This window comes from Gracilinanus agilis, chromosome 3, assembly GCF_016433145.1.
Source record: "Gracilinanus agilis isolate LMUSP501 chromosome 3, AgileGrace, whole genome shotgun sequence".
Lineage (NCBI taxonomy): Eukaryota > Metazoa > Chordata > Mammalia > Didelphimorphia > Didelphidae > Gracilinanus > Gracilinanus agilis.
Window position 1 is genome coordinate 6,802,692 of NC_058132.1, and position 15,734 is coordinate 6,818,425.

The 15,734-nt window shown below is 38.3% G+C and overlaps 1 protein-coding gene across 1 annotated transcript; it reads left to right on the plus strand.

The window, feature by feature from the left end:
* Positions 1-13,219: 13,219 nt before the first annotated feature.
* LOC123240687 (zinc finger protein 420-like) lies at positions 13,220-15,315 on the plus strand. Its single transcript, XM_044668406.1, has one exon. The coding sequence runs from the start codon at positions 13,220-13,222 to the stop codon at positions 14,579-14,581; it is 1,362 nt and encodes a 453-aa protein (XP_044524341.1). The 3' UTR covers positions 14,582-15,315.
* Positions 15,316-15,734: the final 419 nt, after the last annotated feature.

The window sequence follows — 15,734 nt, forward strand, 5'->3', positions numbered from 1 at the left end:
AAAATCAAGCAAGAGTTATTAAATTAAAAAGGTTTCGTACAAAGAAAACCAATGCAACCAAAATTAGAAGGGAATCGAGAAATTGGGAAAAAAATCTTTAAAACAAAAAACTGTGACAAAGTTCTAATTACTCAGATATATAAGGAACTAAATCAGTTGTACAAAAAATCAAGCCCTTCTCCAGTTGATAAATGGGCAAGGGACATGAATTGGCAATTTTCAGATAAAGAAATCAAAACTATCAATAAGTACATGAGAAAGTGTTCTAAATCTCTTATAATTAGAGAAAAGTAAATCAAAACAACTCTGAGGTACCACCTCACACCTAGCAGATTGGCTGACATAACAGCAAAGGAAAACGGTGAATGTTGGAGGAGATGTGGCAAAATTGGGACATTAATGCATTGCTGGTCGAATTGTGAATTGATCCAACCATGCTGGATAGTGTCATAATCAGACTCTGGGAGCTGAGAGTCTCACCTTGATTGACAGGTGAAGACAGTTGGAGACATTGGAATGTTCCCAGAGGCCATGAGGAGAGGAGGAAAGGTAGTTGGCCAGAAAGGATATAAATACCCTGGCAGCCCTGACAGGAGTGGGACCCCTTTGTCTTTTGGGGACATGGGGTTTTGGCTTTAGTTTTGCCTTGGCTGAGCTTTTTCTAAACTCTTGCCTTGGACATTTGATCTTGAACATTGATTGACCTGTGGGTCACACCGTGGATCCTCTGATTCTCTCTGAATCCCCTAGATATTTAGGCACCTAAACCATCTCTAGATATTTAGGTATCCCGGGGGCCGGGGAGAATCCGGGAAGTGGGTAGGAGGAGAAGAAGAGGGTGGTAAGGGTGGTATTTTCTGAAGGCTGTAGGACTGGCACAACAACTAGCAGTAACAAGCTGAGAGAAGTCATCAATATTTATGTCATTCAAACAGTTTGCTTACTCTGGTTTGGCTGTGGCCAGGCTGAGCCAGAGGAGGAGAAGAACAAGCCCAACATTACTGAACAACCTACAGTCCTAAGGGATTATTGTCATAGATTTAGTGATAAGGTCTTCTATTCCCCAAACCGTTCCTGATCATTCCTTTCCCTTGTATAAAACGTATATAAAATTATTAAGTACCTTCCTGGAGTAGTTATTCAATCACCACTCTGGAGAGGGAGCAATGCAGTCAGATGAACGTTATCCAAGGCTGATAGAGCCCAATACTTATAATCAATCAACCCCAGGTGGGACCTGAAAGGGTTACCCATCCACTGACCTTTAGGGATCTTGCCTGGGCACTGTTATAAAGAAGGGCAGTTATTATAACATCCAGCTGAGTGGCAGGACTCAGGTGTCCCTGCACCAGCCATTAGGGGAACCAAACCACAGCTTCCTTAGATTATATACAGATTAATAATACCATAACTACTAGCCTAGTAATAGTATCAAGATTACTCTCTTCTTTTTATAATAATAGCAATTTGGAAATATGCCCAAAGGGCTTTAAAAGACTGTCAGCCCTTTCATCCAGGCATACCACTGCTGGGTTTATACCCCAAAGAGATCATAAGGAAAAAGACATGTACAAAAACATTTATAGCTATTTTGTAGTGTCAAAAAACTGGAAAATGAGGTTATGCCCTTCAATTGGGGAATGGCTGAACAAATTGTACTATCAGCTGGTGATGGAATACTATTGTGCTCAAAGGAATAATGAACTGGAAGAATTCCATGTGAACTGGAATGACCTCCTGGAATTGATGCAGAGTGAAAGGAGCAGAACCAGGAGAACATTGTACACAGAGACTGATATACTGTGGTAAAATCAAATGTAATGGACTCCTCTAATAGCAGCAATACTATGATCCTGGGCAATTCTTAGGGACTTATGAAAAAGAATGCTATCCACATTCAGAGGAAGAACTATGGGAGTAGAAACACAGAAGAAAAACAACTGCTTGAACACATGGGTTAATGCGGATATGAATTGGGATGTAGACTCTAAATGACCACTCCAGTGCAATTATCAATAATGTGGAAATAGGTCTTGATCGATGACACATGTAAAAACCAGTGGAAATGTGCGTCAGCTGTGGTGTGATTAAATCTACCCTGCCCATCTTTAGATTTAGTCACCAAAGGTGAAAACATCTCCACTTAACTCACAAGTTGGGAGGTGTGTAACTCACGTGTGCTAGGGTGAGTAACAAATCAGAATTTACTGACTGCCTCCTTGGCCATCCTAAGAAAAGCTTCTGTTGTGTTTGGACACGCATACTAAGAGGAAGGCACAGGAAGTGATGCAAAAGAGGCCACTTTAAAAAGAGAGAGTTAAGTGAGCCAGGCTCTTGGGGGGGGGGGAAGGGGAAGGGCGGGCTGGGGGGATGGAGGGGAGAGTAATAACATGAATCCTGTAACCATGGAAAAATTTTCTAAAAATTAAAAAAAAAAAGTACATACAGTATTGTACTTTCTAAGAGGAAGCAACGATAGTTAGAGATAAGAGGAAATTAAAGAAGGAAGAGGACAAAACCAATGTTTGCTAGGTGCATTGACAAAAAGCCAATTGGGGTAAAGTCCCCTTTGGCATAAGAGTTTATACTCAGAATAAGTATGTTCAATCCGATTCAGTTCTGTTCATTATATCCCAAAGTTCATTCTGGATCTTTTGATGCAGTGTGTGGCTTCTGCAGGTATCTTTATGACACCTCAGAAAAGATCCGCTTTCTTGATTCAGGGTCTTGGCTAGTTTCTTTTCCTGAAATTTCTCCAAAAGATTTTAAATCTTGGATTTTAGGATAATTACATAATCCCCCCCTGAGGAGGGTGTTGACCAACAGCAGAATCACCCTGGTATACATGGCTGAGTTATGAGTTATATAAAATGATTATCAAAAGAGAACCAATGCCCCCCAAATAATTACAAATAAAAGAGCAAAAAGTAAATTCTGGATAATAATAATAATGAAAAATAAAAATCTTCTGTCTATAAAATTCTGAGTAATAAAAAAAGAAAAACCTGTAACAGGTCCTTGAATTACTAGCAAGGCCCAATTAAAGTGATTTATGTCCTACAAGCCTGTAGGATAATTGTAGTGATATAGCACTTTACCCATCAGCAGTCAGTACTACAGAAAATTGTGAAACTATTAGAGAGAAGGGAGTAGGTTTCAGGAACAAATCGGGAAAATCATTCTCTGGTTTGATTTTACCTTCACTGTAAGAGATAGGGGAGCCAGAATAGCAGCCATAGTGGGATTCTTGATAGAAATGTGGCATGGGGAAGACCTGCATCTGATGTATGTCAGACAGCTGCAACCTTAAACCCCAAACAAGTTCAATTCCCCACTCTTGGCACAGAATCTCATCAGTCCCACCAGGATTGATTGGTCTCCTTGACCTTTGTGCTCTTCGGCACTGTGCAGGTTAACTTTGTGCTTCCTTGGCACTGTACAATGCCTCTTTTTTGTTGCCTTCTCCTGGTGTCAGACACAATCATTAATCATAGTCCCATAATATTTATCAATTCATGGTAAGTTTCCATAGTCTAAAGCTTTTGGTTTTGCATAGTTATTAGGGCTAATAGATACTGTAAACATATCCTTCAAGATAAAAAAACATTAATACTGATTCCATGTACTTCAAGTAGTAAAAAGGATAGGAAAAAAGAAAAAATCAAGCATCCTATTGTATATATAAAGAAAAAATAAAGCATAATTTCATAGTTTACATTCCATATGATAATGTGTTAGCCAAGCAGAGGCAGACCACAAAGGTTTCTCAATCAAAAATGAGATCTATTTCTCTTTTAACTTGGCCATGATCCACAGTGTGGGTGTACATGATTTTTACACCAAATAAAAGCCTTTTAAAAAACAGTAGTACAAAACCTAATGCAGATTCTAAAAGTACCAAGATCCTCAAAATTATAAGAGCCCATTTTAGGACAATTGCAAACAAATGCATTTGCAGCCATGAGAGGTTCCACCAGCTATCATTAAGGTTCACATGAGTCTCTAGAGCTACTTGCTGTGTGTCACTGAAAAGCTTTTGAAGCTTATGGATATTTGTCACAAGTTCTCCAGATCTATTTACATGAGAACAATAAGACTGATTGATAAACGCATATGTACCTCCCAAAGCAATTGTGAGCATTTCAAGGGCCAGCCAATTTTGTAAAACTGTTTTTGCTAAGGTTTGAATATCTTCTTTTAGATGAGAGATGACCTTAGTGCTTGGGAGATGGCCTGAGCTGTATCTTGAGCCAATCTTTCAACTCAGCTGAGATATTTCTAACAGAGTCAATTACTGCAATCCTAAAATTTGGCAGGAGAGCCCAGAAAAACCTCCTGCTGATGAAAACCTTTTGGTTCTAAAATGTTGCCAAGAATTTAGATCATTCTGGTGGAATGGTAGAGTAAGCTGAATAGTTACAAATATAAAAAACCCATTTTGAAGCTACTAGGCTTCACAGGGAAAATCATTCCCACCTCCCAGATGAGACTGTAGCCCATTTCGAGGTAACTAAGCCTCTTGGCAAACCTCTCCCTCTAGTATGAGACTGTAACAGTGTAAAGGGATTATCTCCATTATATCCCATTCATTTCAATGTGGAGCCAAGGAGAAAAACAGTGAAAATCACTTCAGGTGTCTTATCTATTACATTTTCAATAAATGCAGAGATGGGAAACTACAACAGTGCCATTACACTGCACTTATACTACAAACGGACCCTTCTCTCTTGTTACACACAAGTCAAAAGCAGGCAAATGATCAGTCAGAGATAGTGTTGCTACTAGATATCTAAAAATCACTTCTCAAAACCCCTTAAAATAAATTGAGGTATTTAGCTCATTAAATTCTCCAAATGTTGTATACAGATTGTAACCAGTTTGATGGAGTCCATCTATCATCATCTATGTGACAATTAACAAAGGCAAAAAAGGCTGTTTAGGCAGTATGTGACCTCGATGGATCCAGTGACAAACTCAGCATCCCTAAGGACCTATCATTTTTCTACCAAAAGTTTGTGCAAGGTGTTTTTGGGCTTTCACAATATGTTCTTCAGTATAGTCATAGGGGAGGTACAAATAAAGATAGTGCATCAGAATATATAGTCAATAGCCAAAACACAGTAATTGAAAGTGACATAGTATAATGGAATGTGATAGATTACATTAATATGTGAACTTAAAAGCAAAATTAAATCTAAAAACAGTCAACAAATACAATAAATGTGACAGGACACAGTCATTCAGTGTCAATAGAAGGTACCCGTTTTATATGGGAGTAATGAATCAAAAAGTTCTTTTTTTCAAATTTTGATAACTAATGAAGTGTTTAACAGAAATTACATACATCTTGAATTCAGAATTGTGTTATAGACACTGCTTTATTATGGAGAGGGGAACAAACTGAAACAGTTAACATCAATAAGGCAATGAGGTCTGAAAAGGCTTAAAATTCACCAGCCTCTTGAGGGCCCTTCCCTTCCCGAGTACCATCATTCACCTAGATTCCTTTCTCCACACCTCTGGGGTCCCCCGTATTTAGTGGGGTTCCCGCAGTGAGTACAGATGTTTGGGTATGAGTTTTGGTTTGCCTCATTCGAATGACTATTCCTCCTATTATTATCAGTATTCCTGAAGCTCCTATTTCTAGTTTCCTGATTTCTCTTCTTACAGTTCATAATTACATGATCCACCTTTCCACAAAAATAACATGTTAGTAGTTGTTTTGTGGATTCCTATAAGGGAGCTATGACCTTTCCCTACTTTGCCTTTCCAACTGTTTCGGTTAATTCCTTTTTCCTTCCTTAATGTCTCCATCAAATCAATGTCTTCTTTCTCCTTTTCCTTATGTCCCTCAAAAGCATAAATTGCCACTCTTTTTAAGTAATCAGAGGTCCATATCAGGCCAGTTTGGTCAGTTAATCTTAACTACCATACAACTACTTTTCATCAATTGTATCCTGATTTGTCTAATATCCCTTTCCCTAGAAAGGTCTAGTATATCTGCCTCCCAGCTCAATAAGCCTATCTATAAATTACATACATCTTATAAGCCAGTTATTTTGAAGGGATCACCCTAAAAATAACTTTTTCAAACTTGAGATCCTGTTTGTCTGTTCCATCCAACCTAGTGACTGAACCTATTTCTAAAGCAGTCTAGGGAAGCCATTGAGATCAGATAGTCAGAGAGGGTCCTCTGCCTGGCCGAGCCAGAGCTGAAGAAGCTTGTACAGGGGTTTCAACGCCATTCAAATTAGGGTTACCCGTTTCCCTCTCTCCCAACCCATCTTTGTTACCTTTCATTAAACCACCTTTTAATTGGAAATCAAATGTAGTCAGATTGGAATTTAAGGGAGAGTCTTGAAGGGTGAAGGGGTTATTTGAAAGGAAACCTTTATTTAAGTCCAAGTTAAGCCTCTCTTGGTTAGAGTGTATGAACTGACCACCATTGGTTTCCTTTCGGCAGGGATTTGATCAGAAGGAAATGTTGGAGGAAGAATTAGGCTAAGTCAAGCCGTAATTCAAAATTCAATACCTAATTCCAGTGATATTTCTATTCTGATACAAACCTTTTGTGTAAATAGAATTAGCCAGATCCCATTAATAGTCAAAAATCTACTCAACCCAGGGGAGCTAATGATGTCACTCCCACCTCCCTTAGTGGGGAGGGGAGACGAGTTACCCACACGTGACAATAAGTAACAAATCAAGAATAAGGGACTGCCCTTTGGGCAGTCCAAATCAATGTAGAAACTGCCATTTGTCCATTTGAATTAGAGGTGGACCACAGGAAGTGAGGAAAGACACGTTCTCTTTAAGTAAGTGAGTGAACTTCCTGTGGGGGCAGTTGTCATCTGGAACTGGAGGAAGAAGCATCTCCTGAGACCACAGACAGCTTACACTCTGTATTGTCACGTGGGTAAGTTAGGCTGGCTTCCTTGGCCTAGCTGGGCCAATTCTAAACTCTGCCTATCTGGCTGTTGGGCCTTGTGGCTTACAGCTTCATTTATTTAGCCTTCTAACCTCCCTTTTTCTCTTTATTCCTACCTTTACCTAGCTGATTGTAAATAAACTCCTCAACCCGATGCTGACTTGGGTCTGATTTAATTACGGAATCAACCTGAATTGTTGATTCCTGGCGGCCACATATTTTTAATATATAGCTATAATAACTAAATTTTAATTCTTACACTTTGCAATTCCCTGATCATACACTCTAACCAAGAGAGACAGACTGTCATCAGCTTTCTGCCAGAAAGATAGGGGTTCCTTCTTCAGGTCAGTTTATTTATCCTTTCTGACTACAACATCAACTAAGAGGAACTCTTGTTATCCTTATTACAGTGTGATGGGTGGGATCAAGAGTGTTATAGGTAACTTATAGGGTAGATTATAAAATAGCAATAAAGAAGTTAAGATAGATATACATATATACATAGGCAGCTAAAAGCAAAACCTTGGCTGGCAGCCATGGAAATTCTATATAGAATACAGGTGGAGAGTGAGTTGGAGAGAGTGAACCTGACAGGAAAAAAAGGAGTGTGTGACTGTTATCCTGCCAGCTGAGTTTCTGCAACCTGTGAACCTTTTGGAAAAGATAGGAGAGACCAGCAAACAAGAGCCTAGGTTGAGAAAAGATTGAACATCTGTGATTTGGTGGACAAATTGCAGATAAGCCTTTCTCCCTAGTCCCCACTGGATCTATTGGCTGACCAAAGATTTTGTTCCTGTGACCTTTATTCATCAAGAGATCAGCTTGGACAGTGTGTGAGAAATCCATATCTCCCAGCCCTTTGCAGCCTCTCCAATCCCAGCCAGGGTGCCTGCCTATTAGTATTAGTGAGAGAGGGAAACCAGCCTAACTCCTACATTCTAATGATGGTTGATTTCCTGATAGATAGATATGCCCTTACCCACTTCCCTTTACCTAAATAACATTAAACTTGTTTCTTACACTTCTTGTTCCTCCTCTAAAAGCAATAGAACCCACAGTAAAGTAATTTGGATATCCCTACTTAGTTCAGTGGGCAGTTAACTACCAACTGCCATTTACCCAGTTCAGTGTTTCTCTGTCTACCCATTCCCCAAATTCAGTTCTTTCCATTGTGAAGAGTGGGTGTGACCCTATTTGTGTTTATTCACTCTCTGGCATTTGTCCAAACCCACTCACCTAGTAGTTCAGTTAACCCTCATAATACTTCAAGAGGAGGAGTAACAGTAAGGTAGGTGGGGTTGGTCAGGGGAAGGAATGGCCAAGAGAACAAGGATAGGGGTAGTTCAGGTAGGGATAGGGAAGATGGGTGGGGACTGGGTAAAGAGGAGGAGGAAACTCTGAAGGCAGGGTAGTAGGATTGAGAATCATATGTTAAGTGAGGGTAGAGGTAGATTGGGAGGAAAGGAGATGTGAGGAGAGGGGGATGAGTGAGGTCTGACAAGGGGAGGGGCCAAAGTATTCAAGTCTTGATTTGGGTCATTAGGAGGAAAACCTTTCTCAGAGTCCAGATAGGATGATAGGGTGTGTTTCTTGCTAGATTTAATCAGGAGTTCTGGAGGAGGAAAAGGAGGACTTAAGCCAGAATGGTCCGGTTCCAAAGAAAGAATAGTTTCCTCACTGGAGGGCATGATTAGTTTATCAGTATGATATACCCACAAAGCAAGTATTTATAATCTGTGGAGTCTTTATAGTCTCTGGAATCTTTGTTTTTAATGGCTAACTTTAAATCTTTTAAGATCTTGAAGTCTAAGGAACCATACTTTGGCCAGGTATAGGACTTATCCATCCAGGTTTTACAAAGTTTTTTGGCTTCCTTTTTTGTCATCCAATCCTCCTTAGGAAGATTAGGATCACCCCAAGAATTTAAAAGTTTATGCTGGGGTGAAACTGGAGGAATGTTTCCTGATTTATCTTGATTTGTTGCAGTATTTCCCATAGTGTCTAGTCTGTCTTAATCTGCCTACTTATGCTAATCTGAGCATTGCTGAATGGTCAATTTACACAATGAAAAGTTCCTAAAACAAAAAATGGAGACATAAATTTCTTCAATGTTATTGTGGAAGGCAGTGACTGTAGGGTTCATTAAGCTGATGTAAGGCACTAATTAATTGTTGCATGGCAATAGTACCAATAATGAATATATATTTATTATAAGTGTTATTAGTAATTAATAATAGTCAACAATCATAAATAAGTATTGATTATTAGTAGTAATTAGTAATTGGTGACTAATAATAATAATTGTTACTATTGATAGTATTATTCATATTATGTTCTAAAATGATTCTTTTTAATATTACATTGAATTAATTTGGTTAACTTTTGGTTTGTTCAATTTTATAAATTTGATTTTAATTTAATTCAGTATTATTAATATTTAGTTATTAATAATTCTTTTATTTAAATGTGTTCAATTTAATATTATTATTATTATTAGTAGTAGTAGTAGTAGTAATAGTTGTGTTTTAAATTGCCTGCAGTTTTTATTTCTCATCTGTGGGTGGTGCTACACTTGTCTGTAGAGGATGGACACTCTAACTGCCAGTGGCTCACCCAACAAGTGTCTGAGACCAGATTTTGAACCCAGGACCTCCGTCTCTAGGTCTGGCTCTCAATTGATTGAGCTAGCAAGATACCTCTAGGTGGGATCAGGGTTTAGAGGGTGGCATGAGAGTGTCTCATGGGAGCTAACACCTCAGTCTCCCCCCTTGCCCCACACACAGCCAGGAAGCACCCCTTAGGTTAGTTTACTGTCCTTTTGAACGGGCTGCTCCCTGTGTTGTGCTGTGTGTGAACAGTCTGCTTCCTGCACTGTGCTGTACTGAGCCCAGTGGGAGCTAGGAGCCTGAGTCAGCTTCCTATGGGTTAGGTGCTAGGGAAAGTGCAGGGAGTCAGGTGGCTGGGAAGAATTAGGAATTCCTGCTGGGTCCCAGAGCCCCTTGGGATTCACATGGATTTTTGGTGTGGCTCAGCCTAGGCCTGTCTGTGCAAACCTCAAGGCTTGGGCTCTGTCCTCCAACACCCAAAGTTTAAGCTAAAAAATGTGGATGGGGGGGGGAAACCACTTGGAGGAAGAGTTCTTACTGATCTGTGTGGCCAGCTTACAAGGGAAGCCTGGGGCTCAGAAACAAGGCAGGGGCTTATCTGTCTTAACAAAGGTGTGTCCTGTGGAGCAAGTAGGCAAGGCTTTGCAAAAGTCACCCTATTCTGTACTCAAAAGACTTTCTCAAAAGAAAATTAAGAAATCTTTTTTCCATAGTGGTTGCCATTATGTTCTATTGAAATTTAATAATTTCAAGTTTTTATTTTCTATAAAGTTTATTAATAATCACTTAAAATAGAAAAAGCATAGATTTAAAGACTTTTTCTTACTCTTAAGTCTGACCACAAGTAGCTCATCTTGCAGGATTATGTGTCCCTCCTATCTGCCTGCTCAGGGAAGTAGAGAGAGAGAGAGAGAGAGAGACACCTAGGGGTCCATCCACACCCTTTTATTTGCATTCATGGATGCAGAGCTGACATGTAAAAAATGGGATGAACCGGGTCAGCAATCCAGGAGGGAGAATGGATGAAATTCCCTCTACATACCCTATTACAACTTGATAAATGTAACCAAAAAATAAACAAAAAAGGAGTAAAGAAAGTGAATGAAATTTTAGAAAAATTACATTTAGATATCTAGAGAAAATTGAATGGACTGAAAAAGGAATATACCTTCTATTGAGTAGAACATGAAACAAAAGAAAAATTAACCATATACAAGGTCATAAAAAGTATACAACCAAATGCAAAAAAAGCAGAAATAATAACTAGAGACCTGTTCAGATCATAATGCAATAAAAAGTATAATCAATGAGAGTTAATAGAAAGACAAATTAAAAATTTATTGGAAACTAAGTCTTATTCTTCAAAAGAAGTAACTTAAACAAATCACGGAAACAATTTTATTTTTATTTTATTTTTTTAATGCATTTAATTAATTTAGACTATTTTCCTTACATTACATGATTCATGTTCTTTCCCTACCCTTCACCATCCCACCTCCTGTAGCCAATGAGCAATTCCACTGGGTTTTACATGTGTCAACAATGATTTTAATCAAGAGAATTGACAATGTGGAGACATCTACATCAAAAATTATGGCAAATAGCCAAATCAGTACTTAGGGGAAATTTTATATCCTTGAATGCTTATATTGAGTAAATAGAGAAAAAGAAGATAAATGAAGTGGGCATGCATCTAAAATAACTACAAAAAGAGCAAACTAATAATCTTCAAGAACAGACAAAATTGGAAATCTAAAAAATCAACTGAGAAATTAATAAAATTGAAAATAAGAGAACTATTAAACTAATAAATAAGATGAGTTGATTTTCTGAAGGTAAAAACCTCAACAAAATAAATAAAGCAGGGGGCAGCTGGGTAGCTCAGTGGAGTGAGAGTCAGGCCTAGAGACAGGAGGTCCTAGGTTCAAACCCGGCCTCAGCCACTTCCCAGCTGTGTGACCCTGGGCAAGTCACTTGACCCCCATTGCCCACCCTTACCAATCTTCCACCTATGAGACAATACACTGAAAGTACAAGGGTTTAAAAAAAAAAAAAAGGAAAGAAGAGTATGAAATTACCAATACTAAAGTTGAAAAGGGCAAATTCACTTACAATGAAGAAGAAATTAAGTCATTAGGAGGTATTACGACAATTAATCTGACAAAGTAGGTGAAGTGGATGAATATTTACGAAAGTATAAATTGCCTAGATTAACAAAAGAGAAAATAGAAAACTTAAATAAGCCCATCTCAGAAAAAGAAATTGAAGAAACCATCATCACATCAGAGAATCTCTTAATGGAAATGGAGTAAGCAAGCAATGCCTAGAGGATGGTTTCTGTTGTATTTTATGCTGATCCCTTCCTTTTTATGTCCAGGGCTTCCAGTTCCTAGAGAAGATTTTATCTCCTATTTTCAGCAAGGGGAAGCACCATGGCTTCTAGAGCAAAGAGTTCCAAGGAGCTCCTGTCCAGGTAAGTGGAGTGAAAGCAGTTGTATAAGGGCAGTTATCTCAAAAGACTTTTATCTGTTGTAGTAAAGAGAGTGCTAGACTTGGAGGCTTGTAGACCAACACTGAATCTTGCTGTTCATTTCCTGAGAGACGGATGATGTACTTAGAATAGAGTATGACACATGATATATGGTAGATCCTAAAATAACATGAACATTAAGTATATCTGCACTAAATGGCATAATATCTTTATAACTGTAGAGAAAAGAAGAAAACCTATCTTCCACTTTGAAAATTACTGCATGAGAGTTTTAAAAAATGAAGTTGTTTCTCTATTTAGCATATAAAATTTACCAAGAATGATCATGTGATAGTACCTCCAAAATGATGAGAACAAAATATCTGAAAGGTTACCTGAGATTCATAAAATTATAAGAACATTCATCAAATGATTTTTAAAGTAAAGATAGAAAGGGCAATGGAGAAAGACTATGTAATACTGTGGTCAGAGCATGCTCAGACAAAGAGTTTGACTTGTCTGGCTGCAAGGAAATTGTTTAGGTCACTCCTCCATTGTTTGCTCTTGACATGAGTTGTGAAGTACGATGAGAATCTTGGGTCTGACTGTGTCACTGGTCCATTGTGAGTTTCCATTGTTATTGTATGTGAAAGTCTTACTAAAATCATCCATCTTGCACTTATGGCCAAATCCAAAGATGGGTTCTGCTTGTTTTAAGTTTTAAGTTTGAAAACGCCTTTTTCCTTGGGGAAATAGAATAAAAATCCATTTACTTTTTGCCATTAGAGATAAGAACTTATAATTACATGTGTGTATATATCTTCCTTTCATCCGTTTTTATAACATTTTTTATTCTTTTCAGAGGCAGAAACTAATTTTGAAGTGAGGAAGATATCTACCAAGCTGAGCCATTTTGTGGAAGGATCTGACCTCCAAAGATGCATGAATGAAGGTCTCTCTGGCTTCATTTTGAGAGAAATCTATGGTTCTACTATAAAGGGAAATAGAAGTCCAAAGAGTGACTGTCAATTTGATGAAACTGTAGAGAAATTCAGCCCATATTCATTCCTAAATCAATATACAAAATTGACTTCAAGAAATGACTGTTGTCAGGTTAGTAAATACAACAAAGGCTTTCTTGAAGAAATAGGACTTGTTCAGTTACCAGAGAAAACTCCTGAAATTCTCATGTATCTAGGTAACTTTGGGGGAATGGCCTTTGGCTCTAATTTAGACCTCATTAGAAATCCAGAAAGTAAACATGTAGAGATTGATTTTGTGAATAATAAAGGTGGGAGACCTTTCAGCCAAAATTCTAAGCTTGGTTCACATCAAATAATCCATTGTGGAGAGAAACCTTATGAATGTAAACAGTGTGGGAAGGCTTTCACACTGAGGACTGATCTTGTCGTACATCAGAGAATCCACATTGCAGAGAGAACTTATGAATGTAAATTGTGTGGAAAGATTTTCACTCGAAGTTCCAATCTTGCTGCACATCAGAGAATTCACACTGGAGAGAAACCTTATGAATGTAAACAATGTGGGAAGGCTTTCACAAGAAGGAGCAAACTTGTTTCACATCAGAGAATCCACAGTGGAGAGAAACCTTATGAATGTAATCAGTGTGGAAAGGCTTTCACAGAGAGGTACATTTTTTACATACATCAGAGAATCCACACTGGAGAGAGACCTTATATATGTAAACAATGTGGAAAGGCTTTTACAACAAGAAGCCATCTTTCCACACATCAGAGAATCCACACTAGAGAGAGAATTTATGAATGTAAACAGTGTGGAGAGACTTTCACTCAAAATTACAGTCTTACTGCACATCAGAGAATCCACACTAGAGAGAAACCTTATGAATGTAAACAATGTGGAAAGGCCTTTACACGAAGTGACAATCTTGCTACACATCAGTCAGTCCACACTGGAGAGAGACCTTATGAATGTAAACAATGTGGAAAGACTTTCACTCGAAGTTATAGTCTTACTGCACATCAGAGAATCCACATTGGAGAGAGAACTTATGGATGTAAACTATGTGGAAAGACTTTCATTCGAAGTTCCAATCTTGCTGCACATCAGAGAATCCACACTGGAGAGAAACCTTATGAATGTAAACAATGTGGGAAGGCCTTCACACGAAGAAGCAGACTTGTTTCACATCAGAGAATCCACACTGGAGAGAGACCTTTTGAATGTAAACAGTGTGGAAAGGCTTTTACGATAAGAAGCCATCTTACCACACATCAGAGAATCCACACTGGAGAGAGACCTTATGAATGTAAACAGTGTGGAAAGACTTTCACTCAAAGTTACAATCTTACTGCACATCAGAGAATCCACACTGGAGAAAAACCTTATGAATGTAAACAATGTGGAAAGGCTTTCACTCGAAGTGGCCATCTTGCTATACATCAGAGAATCCACACTGGAGAGAAACCTTTTGAATGTAAACAATGGGGAAAGACTTTTAAAGTGAGGAACTCTCTTGCTGCACATCAGAATGCCGATCTTGCTGCACATCAGAGAATCAACACTGGAGAGAAACTTCATGAATGTAAATAGTGTGGAGGGGCGTTCACAGAGAGGATTTATCTGGCTAAATATTAAGAGTATCCACATTGGAGGGAAACTATGGATGTAATGAATTCAGATTGACTTTCACATGAAACTTCACAGTTGTTTCATATCCCAAAATCTTCACTGGAGTGGAAAACTCAAGAGTAGGGAGGCTGAGCTTATAGTTGACACTTTTAGATTGTTTAACATAAGAAGATCCACACTAGAGAGAAACTTTGGGAATATGATCAATGTGGTAAGGCCTTCAGGAACAATCATCTCTTATGTACAACCTAGAATTCCTTTTGGATGCAAATCTTACTACTCTCATGAATGCGGAAAGACATTGAAATGAAGAATTAAGAGCTTGTTCAGTATGAGGAAATGTCTTCTAAACAGACTAGTTCTAGATGGATTCCCTGTGGGAAAGCTTTCAGCCAGAGATCTTCTCGTACTTCATATTAGTGGATTTATAGTGCATAGAAACCTAATGACTGTGCTCACGGTGTATGTGTTTTCCTCAGGAGGATGGTAATCACTATTATTTAGAGAAATACAAATTATAATAAGTCTGATGGAGCACCCCAAATCTATTAGATTGACTCTTATGCCAGAAAAAGAAAGTGACAAAAATTGGAGATGTCAGAAAATTGAGATCACTAATGAAGTAATAGGGGGAGTTGTGAACTGATTCATGCAAGAGCATTTTTAAACTATGTCCAAAGGGCATTAGATAAAGGAAAAAGACTATAAAGATTAAAGAAGAAAAAAAATAAAGCTGCTCATTTTGGGGGGTAATAAAAGAATTAGAAAGTAAGAAGAAACTCATTAATGGGAAATGGCTGAATAAATTGTTGCATATGATTGTAATAATTCTTTTGTTTTGTAATTAATGAGAAGGAAAAGCTAAGAAAAACCTGGAAATACTTGAGAATTGATGCAGACTGAATTTAGCAGAACTACATATTATGACAACAGTATTGTATACAGAATGTAGCCCCCAATAGTGAGAGAGAACCCAATTTTGCAAGGTCTCTGGGAAGCCATGGTCTGGCCAGAATCAGTCATACAGCCTAGGCATCACATAAGGCCCCCAAACCCTTCATTTCCACCCCTCCCACAGAAACAATATTCTTCCAAGAAATTACTGATGCAGGGA